A 16,592-nucleotide genomic window follows, 5' to 3' on the forward strand; every position below is an offset into this window, starting at 1 on the left:
TAGGTAACTATCACATTTGAGTAAAACACCATCTTAGGATTTGTTTTTTTGTTTTGTTTTGATTTACGGAAGGCATATCAAGAGACAGGTCACTGTGGATTAAAAAAAGAAAGTCCCATACCCAAAAGACCTAAAAAGTGCATACTACAGGGACACAGCCACATCAATGTTTATAGCAGCACAATTCACGATAGCTAGAATGTGGAACCAACCTAGATGCCCTTCAATAGATGAATGGATTTTAAAAAATGTGGCATTTATACACAATGAAATATTACTCGGCACTAAAAAATAACAAGATCATGGCATTTGCAGGTAAATGGATGGCATTAGAGCAGATTATGCTAAGTGAAGTTAGCCAATCCCTAAAAAAACAAATGCCAAATGTCTTCTCTGATATAAGGGGGGGTGACTCAAAATGGGATAGGGAGGAAGAAAATGAGAATAAGACTACCATTAAATAGGGAAAAGAGGTGGGAGGGAAAAAAATGGGAGAAGGGGAGTTGCACGGAAAATGGAAGGAGAAGCTCATTGTTATACAGAATACATATATGATGTTGTGATGAGAAAAAGAAAAAAAAAGTGTGTCACATTAGGTTGGATACAGAGAAAGGATGGGAGAGGAGGGGAGGAGTAGGGGGGATAGGAAGGGCAGCAGAATAGAATAGACAACATGATTGATGTATGTACATTCCATGTATGTATTATATGTCAAAATACATTCTGCTGTCATGTATGACTAAATAAATAAATAAATAAAGTTAAAAAAAAAAAAAAAAGAAAAGAAAGTCCGTATAAGGGCAGACAAAAAACAGAGACTGACAAACTGCAAGTGAATCTTTTTATTTGGGGACCCAGAAGTCTACCCTGCATCATATCGGGAATGAATCAGGTGAAATCGGTACACACATTAACCACAGGGTTTGTGTAGACTAGGCATTTATCTTTATCCTTCCTTTTAAAAAATATAAATGCCAGGCATGATGGTACACACCTGTAATCCCAGCAGCTCAGTAAGCTGAGGCAGGAGGATCAAAGTTAAAAAAAAAAAAAAGGCCATATGAGAGGTGGAATCACAGAAGTAAACAATCTCTGTAGAGAATCACCTCTCAGCAGATATTCATACCAAAAACCTTCTAAAAGACCAATATGCTGTGCTATTGCATTTGGCAGAGTTAACATCCACCAAAGCCCTCTATATGCCAGGCTCTGTGGAAGATGCCTTGCTACGTCTTAGGGATAGCAAACGTTTTAAGAGCTTCTGCTGAAGTGCTCTAGTAGGAGACAAATGCAGGTATGCAGGCAATTCTGGCTGTAGCAGTAGTAACTAACATTTACTGAGTAACACTTTTGGAGTGTAGCTAACATTTAGAATGTATTATATCCTAGGAAATGTTCCAAGTTCCTCACAATAAACCCTATGAGACACTATTTTTATTCCCATGAGGAAAGTGAGATGCAGCAAAATTAAGAAACTTGTTTTGGTCTGACAGACTAGTGAAGTGGCAGAGCTCAGGGGGTCTGGTGAACATCCTGGCTACCAGGATGCTACTGTGTGGCTGATGCTCTGACACTGTGTGAATATGCCATTTTCCCTTCTGATGAAAAGGACTTCAGCACTATGTGACTCCAAGCAGAACACATGGCATACTGATGCCTAGTTCTTCACATTTTATAAGTTATTTTTGCCTTTTCAAATATTTTATGTTAAATCTTTTGAAAATAAAAGGTTTAAATACACTCATACGATGGTGGTTTCATCATAGGAATCACTTGTTTTTCCAATTCTACTGGGGATTTTAAAAAGTATTAAGATTACTGATTTTAATCATCCCTGCTAAACTTTGACTCACTCTAGCTGTCACCTACAACTTTACATTTCAAGTTTTAAAATATAAATAAATAGAACATAAATTGATATTAAAATTATTTCAAAAAAATTTTAAAGCTGTGGAACCTTTTCTTCAACTAAATTCTTATAAAAACCAAGATGTTTAGGTTAAAGCAGAAGTGAGCCTTAAAAGCTGAGTCTCGTTCTCTACCTCTGCTCCCCCATTCCAACTACAAGACAACTACTTGGAATACTAACAGTCTATTAATGCACAATTTAAAGATGACAAAGTTAAAGAGATTCCAGCTCACAGGAAATTTTCAAAATGTATAAGAAAAACCACTTACAATAAAATGAAGATGAAAATATGCAACGCCCTTTGCTTTTGAAGAAATTCTCACTTTCCTTCCTTCCTCCCTTCTACAATTACTCTGAGTAAAGACCATATGACAAAATATATTAGAATACTGGATGGTTAACCTAACAATGGCAGGACCATGTAGTCATTATCATCACTGCAGGGCTAGCTCCTAGCACACTGACTGGTACTTTGGAGGACTTCATTAAGTATTTGGTGAATATACGAACACATATATGAATTAACAAAATGCACAACTAAACTGAAGGATGTTATGTAATATACCATTGGGGCTTTTGATCTATGGACTGAATTATGACACACTGATGAAGAAATGTGTTACCATCTAGTAGGGGTAACTGCTTAAAAAAATAAGTAAAATGAAAAAACTCCTTTAAATTACAATTTTTTTTTTCTTATATGGGATGATTGATTCTGATCCCAAGGGGAATAAGCAGGCCCAGATATCTCCAAATCCACTTTTCTTTTCCTCCAATTCTTATGTGTCCAAAGACAGGGAAGCAAACACACATTTGTAGGAGGGTATACAATTAAAATTTATAATAAATGTTATTAAACAAGCTGGGTGTGATCATGGGAGTAAGAGAAGTAGGTGGTGGGGACACTGAGGGCTTCTCTGAGGAAGATTTAATAAATGGAAGGCAGAAGACTGATAACATTTGCTAGAAATTATGGGAAATTTTTGGTTTTACAAATTTCACCTGTGTATACAGCCAATTTTATTTTACCTGTATTCATGCCCATTCCTCCCTCATCTTAAATTATTCTGAAAGAGATCCCAGATATCATATCATTTTACCAATAAATATTTTAGTATTTATTTCTAAAAAACTGACTACAATGAAAATAAATTAATAATCAGTAACTATAACATAGCTAGAAAAATCTCATATTTAAAAATTAACAATACATTTCTAAATAATTCATGGTTAAAAGAAAATTTAAAGTAATTTGCACCAAGTGATATTAAAAATACAACATAACAAAATTTGTGGAATGCAGGTAAAACACAATTTAGAAATTTATAGTTTTAAATGCTTCTATTAGAAAAGAATAGCTTTAAAAAAAATGGCCTGAAGTTCTACCTTACAAAGATAAATATAAGCCCAAAGTAAATAAAAGAAGTGATAGAGCATAAATTTATGAAAGAAACACAAAAGTTACCAGAATCTACAACAAAAAAGGAAATCATTATCAAACATAAATATGAAAAGACAGTAAGGGAATATTATGAACAACTTTGTGCCAATAAATTCAACAATTTAAATTAAATGTACAAGAGGGGAGGGGGGATAGTAGAGGATAGGAAAGGCAGCAGAATACAACAGACACTAGTATGGCAATATGTAAATCAATGGATGTGTAACTGATGTGATTCTGCAATCCGTATATGGGGTAAAAATGGGAGTTCATAACCCACTTGAATCAAAGTGTGAAATATGATATGTCAAGAACTATGTAATGTTTTGAACAACCAACAATAAAAAATTTTAAAAAATAAACCCAAAAGAAAAACTCAAAAAAATAAAATAAAAAATAAATTAAATGTACAAGATTATATAAAAATTTAACTTATTAAACATAAAATGAAAAATAAAATCTGAAAGGTTTTATATCTCAATAAGATAAAATATTGGCTGGTGAAGTCTATCAGATATTTAAAGAAGAATAAATACAGATATTACCCAAACTGTCAAAAAAAATAGGATAAAAAAGTAGTTCTTTTGCCAAGTGCGATGGCACATGTCTGTAATCCCAATGGCTCTGAGGCAGGAGGATCACGAGTTCAAAGCGATCCTAAAGCGAGCCTCAGCAACCTAGAAAGGCCTCAAGCAACTCAGCGAGATCCTACCACTAAATAAAGTACCAAAAAAAAGTGGGGGTTGGGGATGTAGCTCGGTGGTTAAGCACCCCTGAGTTTGAGCCCCAGTACCAAAAAACAAACAAAACTATCCTTAACCATGTATAACAAAACAAATCCAACAATATATCAAATATAGATTATCTCAGGAATGCAAAATTTAATAAGTACTACAAAATTAATTGTAATTTATGAATTCAATTATATATTTCAATGTATGTACAAAAATACCATTTATGTAAAAATTCTTAGGAAATTATGAATAAAAGAGAACTTCCTAAAATCCTTATTGATGGCATCTTTGAAAAACCTATAGTTAACATTATACTAAATGGTGAAACTTCCCCTAAGATAGGAAACAAATCAAAGATGCCTGCTCTTACCATTATTTAAAATTACACAAAACACCCTGCCCAGTGCTAGGTAAGGAAAGAAAAGAAAACAAAAAGCATACAGATGAAAAATAGTAAATATATCTTATTCATAGATGCCATAATTATTTATGTAGAAAATCCCAAGGAATCAACAAAAACCTGAATTTAGAAACATCTCAGATATGCAACACACAATTTTAAAAATACAGAGTACAGACAGGAACAATAAATGAAAATAATTTTTAAAAAATAATTCCATTTAGCATAAAAAATATGAAGTGCTTTATGTTTTAAATTGATTCATGAAGAATCAACTTAACAAAAGGTGTGCACAACCTCTACATTAAAAACTATGAAACACTGTTGAGAAGAATTAAAGAAACCTTGCAAAATGGAAAGTATGTTTTTCTATTGGCTTGAAAGTCCCAATATTATTAATGTTAATTCTCCCTGGGTTTATAAAAATTATAATCCCTGCAGGTACTTTTTACAAGTAGAAACTAACTAGCTGATTCAAAATTTATATGATAATGCAAAGGATCTATAACAGTCAAAATAATCCTGATAAGAAATTAAAGCTGGTGGGTCTTACACAACCTGACTGTAAGTCTTGCTATAAAAGTAGAGTAATCTGGTACTGGCATAAGGCTAGACACAGAGTCAATGGAACAGACTAAATAGTCTAGAAACAGCCCATATTTACAACAACCTTTAACAAAGACGTCTACAATCAGATTGAAAAAAAAAAGGCATAAAAGGAAAACATCTGTAAATTAGATTTCAACAAAATTAAAACTTTATCCTATTTCTTTTTGTGTTTAACTGAATTTAGTAATCCTTATAGGTAAAGATAACCAAGTTTGTTCCAGAACTGAATGAAGTTTTGTATTTTAAAAACATTTTGTTAAAAGTAATAAATATAAAGAAAAGTATATGAACTATAAGCATATAGCTCAATATATTTTCACATATTGAACCCTTGGAACCAGACCGAGAACAAGATCAAAATACAGGACATTACTAGCACTAGTTCCCTGTCACACTTCTTGTCACTGTTTCCACAAAGGGCAATCACGATCCTGATTTCTAACATCACTGACCATAGTTCAAAGGATGTTAATTCCTTAAAACTGACTTGAATAAACAGAATAGTAAGATACTGAAGAAATGATAGCTAATATATAGATATTTGCCTTAAGATTCAAGAGTATAAAAATTTATCAATTAACTGAAATACATCTTCCAATGTGATACAGTTAAAAATGTCCTCCCTTATGCATCCCTCATGGAAGTAATTCTTATATGTCCTTCAACACCTGGAACCTTACTTGTTTCTCTAATCTCTTCCATTCCCACTTTTCTATCGTGGTGCTTTGCCCACTGTTTGCTTTATGAGATTTATGAGTTTCCTTCCTTAGAATAATATAAATACTTGAGGCTGGGGACCTCAACTTGTTCTGTATTTCTTTACTTTTCCTACTATAATCATTGACCTTGTCAACACAGTACATAATAAAGACTGTTGGATGAAGACATACTGGCATAGAATCTGTTAAACAAGTATAATAATTTAAATTAATATCTTAGTTCATAAAAGCTTTTATTTATGCAGAGAGAAGAGCTGAATATATATGTCCCAGAATATTCTGATTAAAGCAGAAAAAATTAATTTGGTCCCATACTTTTTATAACAGTAAAAACTAAAGTAAAATCTCAAGGAAGTAATGCTGAGTTTAAATGACTATGTAATTATTAAGTAATGTATTAACATGAAGAATATTTCCCCTTGGAATCAAAATGAGATTCTAACTACCATAAGGAAAGTTATGCTTCCAAAAGGAAAAGGCATATATTTTTACATATTCAGATGAACAGACAGATATAATTCTAATCAAATAATACAATCTCATTTTAATTTGACATAAGTAATGAAATTAATCTTATCCTATTAAGATAGAAATATTAATTTTATATGGTCTAACCACTTTTACTAACTCAAGTAAAATAACAGAAACTTAACTACTAGTGACATCTACTGAAAAGATATATATTCATATAAATAAGATTACATTTATCTCAAGTAATTGCATTTACATTATATAGAAATATAATGCTACCTTTACTACTTCTTAAAAAGACACATTTTTATAAATATTTAATATGGAAAATATTCATCAGCTTTCAATAAATGAGGTCAATTCAATACAGAAACCTACACAGTTGAAAAATTAGTTGGTAATAACAATGATAAAAAGAGTTTCACTTACTGCTATTTCTCTACATGCCGACATAGAGATCCCAGTTCCTTCTATTTGTTTTAGAGCATAGTCTTTATCATCCTTCCTATAAAAACAAAGATATTTTAATATATAATCAGATCTACATTTATGTACATTCTAAAGTAAAATGTAAATAAAAATAAATCATGTTTAATATGCACTTAATACTTTCATATGTAATTGCATGTTATACAGGAAAATTTTTTTAGATAACCTATTATCTTAAAAGGAATAAAAAGATTTATTCAAGGCTCCACGGTTACTTGTGAAAAATACAGATTCAGAGATAGACCTTCTGGCTCATGGTGATAAATTCTTTCTATTCTAATATTCGAATATATTTTCTCTATATATGCTGATGTGTTTGTATTTAAACAATATAAACATAAAACAAAACTTGCTTTCAAAAACCAAATCAGATTACCAGTAGATCAAAAAAGTTAAGAAAGCATCACAAAAGCACAAAATGGTTATAATTTTAAAAACCTGTTAATGATCATAATCTGATAATAACATAGGTCATCCCCAAATACCTTCAAGAGATATTTACTCAACATGTATTTACTTATTGAACAATTTCTATGTATACAGAACTGTGGTAAATACTAAAGATATAACAGGAATATCTTATTTTTTGTACCTTTTTGTGTCTACTGCCCTAGTCAGATAAACAGCTAAACTGTAATAATATAATAAGTGCTATAATAAGGCAAGAAAAAACCAGAAACATCATCCAAAGGTTCCTTTCATGGAAGACCCAAAGCAAAGACTTCTCAAAGGAAGTCTCAAATGAGGAGGCCTATATGGCTGTTCTCAAAATTTGGAGATTCCACTCCCATTTTTCCTCTAAGAAATTACTGAGAACCTCTTCTCAGTATAACAAACTTTTTGTTTGTTATATCTATCAGTATCTGCCCTTTGAGAATTTAAGGAAGGCAACGTTTTAAAACACACAAATACAAATGCCAATATCATTCATTAGCCACCAGAGCCATGGTATCATCAGACATTATCTTACCTCTACAAAAGAATCCACTGTACACTCATAAGAATGGAAAAAGCAATTATCATAGCATAATTATGAAAACAGCACTGATCTTGCAGACCCTATGAAAGGAACTCATCAACAGCCAACGGTTCCTGGATTACACTTTGAGAACTGTTGCCTCTGTATCAGTTAAGAGGTACTCGGTAATGAAAGCATGTGAGGTGAGAGAAAATGAAGCATTTTGGAAAGAATGGATACAGTATACAACTGGAGATCAGGGCAGGAATAAAATTAGGATCAGACCATGACAGACTTTTTAACTCAAAGAACAATAATATAAAGTAAAGTTTTCTGTTAAGAGGCAGGAGGATCGTGAGTTCAAAGCCAGACTTAGCAAAAGGTGAAGCACTAAGCAACTCACTGAGATCCTTTCTCTAAATAAAATACAAAATGGGCTGAGGATGTGGCTCAGTGGTTGAGTGCCCCTGAGTTCAATCCCTAATTACCCCCCACCCCCCCAAAAGAGTATCAATTATATTTTATTGGAAAATGTATCTCTGGTTGCCTTGTGAATGCTTAGAGTAAACAAGTGCAGGAGGCAGAATATTTAAAAGCAATTAGTATTAAAATTATTAGGAGAGTAATGATGATGGCTACTGCAGAATGGTGGTTAGTATGAAAACTAGACAGAAGGTAATTAAAGTAGGTTAAGGAAAGAGAAGGAGTCACAGGTAACAAGTGAATTACAACATTATTCACTGAAATAACAAACAACAGAAGGAAAAGGTTTTGGGGGGAAAAAGATGAAAATTCTCCTTTTGTGTAGGTTGAGTTTTCAGGACGTATGAGACATTTGGGTGGGCATGGCTGAAGCAAGCTGAATAAAATACTTCAAGCTCAAGGGTAAACTAAAAACATCAATTTATCATAATCAATATACACAACTGAAGAAGCTCTAGCCATGGGAGCAGATGCAATGTAACTAAAGAGAAAAGACTTAAAAAAAAATTTCAAGAAGAGTAGAACATTAAATAGTATCAAACGCTGCAAAGGTCTGGTAAGGAAAGTCAATTTAATAATAACGAAGCCTCCGTGGATAGTCTACTAGACAAAAATAGTTGAAATGAAGTAGTGACAGAGCCTACATTGCAAAAGGCTGAGGAATGAATGGAACATACACTGAGACAATACATGTAGGTAATTCTTTGAGGGGAAGAAAAAAAGGAGGTGGTGGAATAATATATAAGGTTAAAAAAATTACGTTTTAAAAAGATGGAAGAGCCAACAGGGAAGAATCCAGAGAAAAGGAGCTGCTGATGGGGAAAGAGCAGGTTAGGAAAGCAAAGACACTGAAATTAACTAGAGTTAGAAGGGATACACTCCTTTCATAGAGCAAAAAGTGGATACAGATAGAAACAAGTTGGTTTAGAGGCAAAAGGCTGGAGCAGTTCCCATTTTGATGACTCTTATTTTTATGAAATTGGAAATGAGGTCATATAGTAAAAAGGTAGAGGTGACAGGAATAGAAACTTGAGTACAATGAAGGTTTGACTGAATGAGTTAATATCCTCTTATAAAGTCAGTTAATTTAAAACACTATATTTTTGCTTCTACAATATATTTTATACCAAATCTTAGTGAGGAAAACATAGCCCAATGGTAAATTATTTTCCTGGGAAAAAATAATTTTCTGATAATCAGTTGTATAAGATACTTTCCAGTAAAGCACTGTGGGTATTCATTACATTAAAAAGACATTAAGAATATCTGTACTTAATGCTCACTAAATTTGAATTATTTATGAAAGGCCTAATGAAGTTAAAGGCAAAAAAATGCAACTGGGATAAGAATATGTCTATTAGACATTTTCATGTGCAGGGTATTGATTTAACCAGATGGCTAACCCAGGAGTTCTACTATGTGAGGTTAGCACCCTAGACTGATCCCTCCAAGATCTAAGACAGTGAGAATGGAAATAATAAGTTAAACCAAAGATTCACCCATTCACTTCCTTTATACCTACTACCTTTTCTTACTTAAAAATGGTTAAGTTGATAAATAACAATTTCTCCCCAATGAACTAAAAAATATTCTAACCTTCAATCAGTTCTATTCCCTATCTCAAGTAATTACATGTTTCTTTATTTATAAATTATTGGGAAAAAATGTGCAATGGGGAGAATTAACGTCAAATAACTGAAAAAAATGTTTAATTATAAAAAAGAAAACCCCTTCTTGAAAACTATCTAATATAAATACCACTATAATACAATGGTACTTTGTGGTTTACAAAGTACGTTCAATTTTTTTATCTATCCACACAGTTTTTTTCCCCCACATTTTTGTACTGGTGCATTATAGTTGTACATACGTTTTAATGAAAACACTATTGCATAGTTTCACTGATATCTAGTAAAAATACTCAGATTATACAAATGAGTAACTGATGGAAGGGGGAAATACTATTGAGCACTACTGGCCAAAAGTAAAGACAAAAAAGTAAAGACAAAAGATACATTTTACATATTATTATGTGCATGTATGAATATGTAACAATGAATCCTGCCATTATATACAACTACAATGCACTAATAAAAATATGGAAAACATGAATAATTACTATATATAGTGTTCTAAGTACATGGATTTGAACTGTGTGGGTCCATTTACATGCAATTTTTTTAAAGACTTATGACAATTTGTAAAAACTTGCAAATTGTATAGCCTAGAAATATTGAAAAAAAATTAAAAGGTATGCCAGAAATGCATAAAATATATTTATGTAATAATCTATTTTAACTTTTACTTTCATAATATATAAATCTACTATAAAAATTAAATGCATAAAAACTATACACAAAAATTATACATGGAGTTCCCACAGTTGAGAGAAATGTAAATGAACATAAAGATAAATATTAAATTATACTCAGATTTTAAGCTGCATAAGGGGATATAGGCATCCCTAATACCTACGTTGCTCAAAGTGCACAATAAAAGGGACAATCAACTGTATCTTGAAGCAATGCAAAAGAAAGCTCCAGAAAGTGAGAAAAATAGAAAATCAGAGGAACAATCCATAAGATCCAAAACAGAAATACTTAGAGGAGTTTCAGAGAGAGAAAAAAGAGGAAGCAAAGTTGTAACTAAAAGAAATGATTTTCAAAATCAGAAAGGTCCACAGAATTCCCAAATAAAAGAATGAAAACAAACCCATAACACAATATCTACACATTTCAGAAAAGTAAAGACAAAAGATATATTCTACAAGTTTCCAGTGGGGGTGGGTAACAAGTTACTCAGAAAGGATTAGGAATCCTGACATATTTGGTTTTTCTCAAAACAAGTTTTAGAAGTACTAAGTTCTAGACTAGCTCCACATTTGCATAAGATCATTAAATACTGACTACTCTGTGAAAAGATGTAGTTTTGGCAGTTGAGTCCTATATAGGAGTCTGTCTGGATAATAACACTAGCAGTTGCAGTGGCAGGAGAACGTTCTGGAATAGTCAGATCAAGGAGCTCCCACCAGAAGGCAAGACAATGCACTACTTTCTTCACAAAGTCATGCTTCAGGGAAAACAAACCAGATGAACTAGTCAATATGCTTAGTTATGTAGTAAAAACTGTGAAATACAATGAGACCAATGTGTTAAATTTAAGTGTCTTATTATGTGACCATAAACAACTGTCACTGCATACTGAGTTATGATGGGTTATTAAGAGAAAAGGTTTTTAAGAATGCTGGACAAGGGAATAAAATCTTGTTGATTATGCAAGATGACAAATAGTTGAGTCCCGATGCTTTAGGGATGTGGTTTAACTTCTTTGGTGTGCCATCTTTAGTATTTTTAATGACCCTAGTATTTCCAACTAGAGAAAGAATGCAAAGATTCAAAACAAAGATAGCCATTAAATACATTTTCTTGGGCCTTAATCATATTTTAGAAGATTTTTTAATGTAAAGGACATACTTGCATGGCTTTCAAAATTAGTATCAAAACAGTATACTTAAATCTAGTCATACAGAGATATAAACCCTTGTTTTTATACCCCAAAGCAGTATATTAAAAATCCAAAAGCAATACCTTTTGCTTATTTCCATTTAAACTACATGTAAACTACCAAAATTACTGTTCATGAGGCTCTCTATCTTATTTGGAAATAACACTGCTAGAATACTTTTGATATATTTATACATGAATTTAAATCTTTTTTCACAGTTGTAATTTTGGTTTTATGTACAAGTATACAGGTACCACTGTATTTCTACCTACCCTATACGGGTAGGAAAAAAGCAACAACAACAAAAATCTGGCTATAAGATATCAATCATTCTCATGATGCCACGTTCAATAATCAACTATACTGAAGCAACACTAACAATGTAGTACATGCTTTACACATCAAATTCAGGAAATATTTTTACCAACAGCCTGATGACAAATAAATGTGTTGGTATAAAACATTTTCAATAAGATTTCTTTATTTTAAAAAATCAAAGATCCTATTATTCTTAGTGCTATATTTTTAAATATCCCCAGGAATTTTTCTTACCTTTAGATACCAAGAATTAGGTTTGCAATTATTATATCATTTGAGAGTCTTCTTCATTTTGCCTTTAGTAAATTTAGGTTGCAAATCCAGAATTATTAAACAATAAGATATAAGATATATTCTACATCTGAAATATTTTTGAATTTCCTGGAATGGCCACCAGGTAATGCAAAAATTTGCTCCTTCACCTTAAAAAGGGCAAGCTAGTAAAAATAATGATTTGATCAACATTCTCCAAATGTTATTTAATTCAAAACTATTGTGAAAACATTTCTAAATTGATTATCTGTCAAATCAAAAGAAGTATGGGGGCTGGGCACAATGGTGCACACCTGTAATCCCAGTGGCTTGGGAGGCTGAGGCAGGAGGATTCCAAGTTCAAAATTAGCCTCAGCAACTTAGTGAGCCCCTGACTCAAAAATCTAAAAGGGGGTGGGATGGGGTGGGGTGGGGTGGGCGGAGCGCATATGCATGCTAGGGATATGGCATAGTGGTTAAGTGCCCCTGGGTTCAATCTTCAATATGGAAAAAAAAAAAAGTAGTGGTAGTATGGGAGCTCTAAATTGGTTATATGCAAATAAAATATATTAATGAATATATAATTCAATGATATGTACTTTGAGAAGAGGCAGACTCATGTCCATAATACAAAAGTTGGTATTAATCACAGGACAGTTGATAGAAATCAAAAGACTATACACATTTATCAAAGTCCTTGCTATTCTTAATACATTCTAACTCCCTGGGCATTAGAAACAGTCACTTTATAAATCAATTATGTATTATAGTACAACAGATGATTCATTCATTTCCATTGTAATAATTCTGATTAACACTAATGTTCCAGGGTTCAATCTTGTCACTGATGGAAACAACTATCCTTACTTGCTAGATACTTAATCAGTTTTACATGTTCTCAGAATAGGTGACTAGCTATTTTGAAGTATCATTAGAAGAAGACTGCACTTGAACACTCCATGGAAATGATTTTGCCACATTATGGCATGAACTAATATAACAGTAAAAATCCTTGGCCCCATAGCTCTTGTGAGACAACACACCTTCAAATAACTTAAAGACTATCCCATCCAGAGATGTCAAAGTGAGTATTCTTAAAATTCATATCTTAGAGCAACATACTATTTTTACTCAAGCCTTTGCATTAAAAAGCATCAAAGTCACTCCTTCCATCAAGGACCCATGGAACAAGATTTAAATAGCCAGAACCATGCATGGTTTTTCTATATTCTTCTGTGCCTGTTTAAATTTCTAAATTATTGCCAGGCATGGTAGCACACGTCTGTAATCCCACTGGCTTAGGAGGCTGAGGCAGGAGGATCAAGAGTTCAGAAACAAGGTGCTAAGCAATTCAGTGACACCCTGTCTCTAAATAAAATACAAAACAGATCTGGGGATGTGGCTCAGTGGTCAAGTGTCCTTGAGCTCAATCCCTAGAACCAAAAAAAAAGAATCTAAATTATTGAGACATTTGTTACCTTTAACAATGATACCCAAAAGACTCCTATTCATAATATTGTTATATGGGTCTCTTACCATTTCCTGTGTGAATCTAATACCTGCATACAATCTCTTTGTGATTTCACTAAAATATGCAATCAAATAAATGGTTGAGACTGTAGCCTCTTTGTTTTGGGTGCAATTCAGTTCACTCTAGGTTCCTGAGTAATTACACTCAACAACTAAGCAACTCTTTAAATAGTGAACTAAAAATAAGCAGGAGAGCAATCCCCATGATGTCACACCTAGGCAAGATTCCCTTGATATCAAAACTACACTCAGGGACCTTGGCTCTTGGCTTAGAAGTGGACTACAAACTGTTAAGTAACTCGGCATTTGTCAGTGTTACACTGTTCAAATGTAATCTCCTCAGTCTTAAATGTGTACAGCAATATCTGCTTCAGATAACTCAATTAGTTAACCTTACAAGAGCAACAAAAAGTATATATAAAGAACTATCTTCACCAATGTAGATGAAGCTCTCTGAATAATCTCCTGATCAATGGAATTTTACTAATAGTAAAAATTTGAATTTCACAAAGCAATGATCTGCTAAATGGCTGAATCTGACCAGAAGGAGGGACTCAGTGAAAATATGTTCTACTGATTGATCAAATTGTAATATTCCTAAGAGATCAGTGGCAAGGCCAGCTAATAAGGCAAAGGGAAACAAGTTTTGTCCAAGGCTGTACTATACCTGCAAAATAAGTCTCCTGTTCCACCTTCACATCTCTCCTTACTCCTTAATGAACGCAATAATCAAACTGACCTTATTTCATGATAGCATCCAATCCAGAGCTGGTCTTTTCCCTCTAGTCTCTCCTTAGAATCATTCAATCGAATCCTAAACCCTACAAAGCATGTTTTTCTTATTGAGATACCTCACAACTCATCTGGTTGGAGTTCTCCCTTGCTATATACAGCAGGCTAATATTTTGGCAACAGGTGCACTGCTGGTGGCCTTTTATCATTTACTGTGTTTAATAATCTTACAGTAGATTACAATGCATTAGAGCAAATTGAAATACTTCCTTACATTTAAATTGGGTAAAATCTGAAAGTACATTATAGCTAGTTATGCTGTCTTTTGCTTAAGGTCCCCTGAAATATTAATATATTGTGCTCTTCTGATGATTCTGACAGATGAAATCCACAAGTTAACTTTTGATTAATGGCATTAGTATATTCAAAATTTTTATTATTAGAACTACTAATTCTAGATCTGAGAGACTTTCCTAGCAATTTGGGAGTTCCTGTGGTTGGCACCACTACAGTCTCCAAGATACAACAGTGAACAAACCCAACAGGAATCACTGTCAAGTCTTCTGGCAGCTTCTGATGCCAAGTCCCAAGAAGTAACAAAGTTTCTTGTAAACCTATTAGTGAATACCTCTCCTCTATATTACCTCATGAAAGTTAAGCCAAGTCTGTTGGCTCTCATACTTCAAACTCATTTTAATCTAGTTTGGAGAAATAACTATGCAGAGCTTTAAAAATATTTGCCTTGGAAGTTTAAAAAAAACCCTTGGTCTTTTCTTGTCTGCTCGGTTAAAACATTACATCATCATTTAACATAACAAGAATATGGGGATTTTCCTTCAAACTACTTATCCAATAAACTTTCTTATATCGTTTCCCCAAAGTCTCATTTTTCTTAACAACTCTATTAAGGATAAAACAACATTCACTGTGTCTTCACTTCAAGAACCTTATTTTGAAACTGGTCACTTATAATCATTCTTTTCTTCTTAATATTCGTGCTAGAAGAAATGGGAGACACTAAAAATACAAAATATTTTTCTATTTTTCTATCTCTATAGAAATATCTCACAGTGGATGGGAGCTGAATAAGAATGAATGCCAGTGAATTCTCATAAGGCAGTTATGCCAGACTGAAGAAGATAAAGTCTTGCAGCAATATTGACTTTTTATTTGAGAATTTCATACCATTCTGTAAAAAATAAAAATTTGCTCCCGTGGACTTATAAGCCCTGAGTTTTCTTACTTCTTGAACCAAATTCAGTGCCATTTCCCAAAAGTCAGAAATACACCTTTGTCTGCAACTTTCCAGAATACCAAAAAATCCAATTCTCTGTAAGTAAATATTCTTAATGGAACTTCCTGGCAGAACCAGAGATGGAATCCCACAAGATGATAACATTTATCAAATATTTAGCATATTTTAAGATACTAAGCACTTCAGATACATGTTAAAGTCCATGAAGCACATGTTTTAAAACTACTTACATAAAACATGTATTTTACATGACTGTAGATACATAGAAAATACATACGTGCCTTCTCTCTAGGTATATTTATGCACACATAAGTATATAAATATGCACAAACGTATATATAAACATTTATATATCATCATGTAGACAAATATATAAAGATATTATAAAGATACAAATAAGGAGGTCCAGTCCCGCGGCCGCCGCCTGCCAGGCTCTGTAAGCGGACCGGCGCAGCGAGAAGGGTCCCGGCTCTGCTGGCGGCCCGCCCGCGCGCAGCAAAGGGCCCCCGCCCGCCCTGCTCAGGAGGCGCCTTGAAGGGAATCTAACCAAGCCTTTATGAAATAGCGAACTGGGAACTAAAACCAGAGATTGAGTCAGACCAGAGACAAGCCAGTTCCACCCCTCCCTTCGAACACTCCGGCAAGGAGCCAGGGGCTCGCCATAGCAGAGAGGGAAAGTCACCAAAGTTCAGCCAACAAGATTCCTTCCCAGCAGAATCTACTTTAGCAGGTGTGTGACTCCCACCCACATCAGATACAAACAACCAGGAAACTTCAAAAATCTCTCC

General features: G+C 33.3%; 1 protein-coding gene and 1 non-coding gene across 6 annotated transcripts in view; both read right to left on the bottom strand.

Annotated features, from left to right (window-relative positions):
- Positions 1 to 16,592, bottom strand: part of Cdk8 (cyclin dependent kinase 8) — a 172,529-nt gene that overhangs the window by 98,401 nt on the left and 57,536 nt on the right. For all 5 annotated transcript variants that reach the window (XR_007346926.1, XR_007346927.1, XM_015498697.2 and 2 more), the window contains exon 2: positions 6,713 to 6,788. Coding sequence is in view for 3 of the 5 variants with exons in the window: in XM_015498697.2 (XP_015354183.1) it covers positions 6,713 to 6,788 (76 nt within the window). In the remaining 2 variants the exon portion in view is untranslated. The remainder of the gene's footprint in view (positions 1 to 6,712; positions 6,789 to 16,592) is intronic.
- LOC125616327 lies at positions 2,606 to 2,733 on the bottom strand. Its single transcript, XR_007346953.1, has one exon. It is a non-coding gene; the product is annotated as a small nucleolar RNA SNORA38 (small nucleolar RNA).

This window comes from Marmota marmota, unplaced genomic scaffold, assembly GCF_001458135.2.
Source record: "Marmota marmota marmota unplaced genomic scaffold, marMar, whole genome shotgun sequence".
Taxonomy (NCBI): Eukaryota; Metazoa; Chordata; class Mammalia; order Rodentia; family Sciuridae; genus Marmota; species Marmota marmota.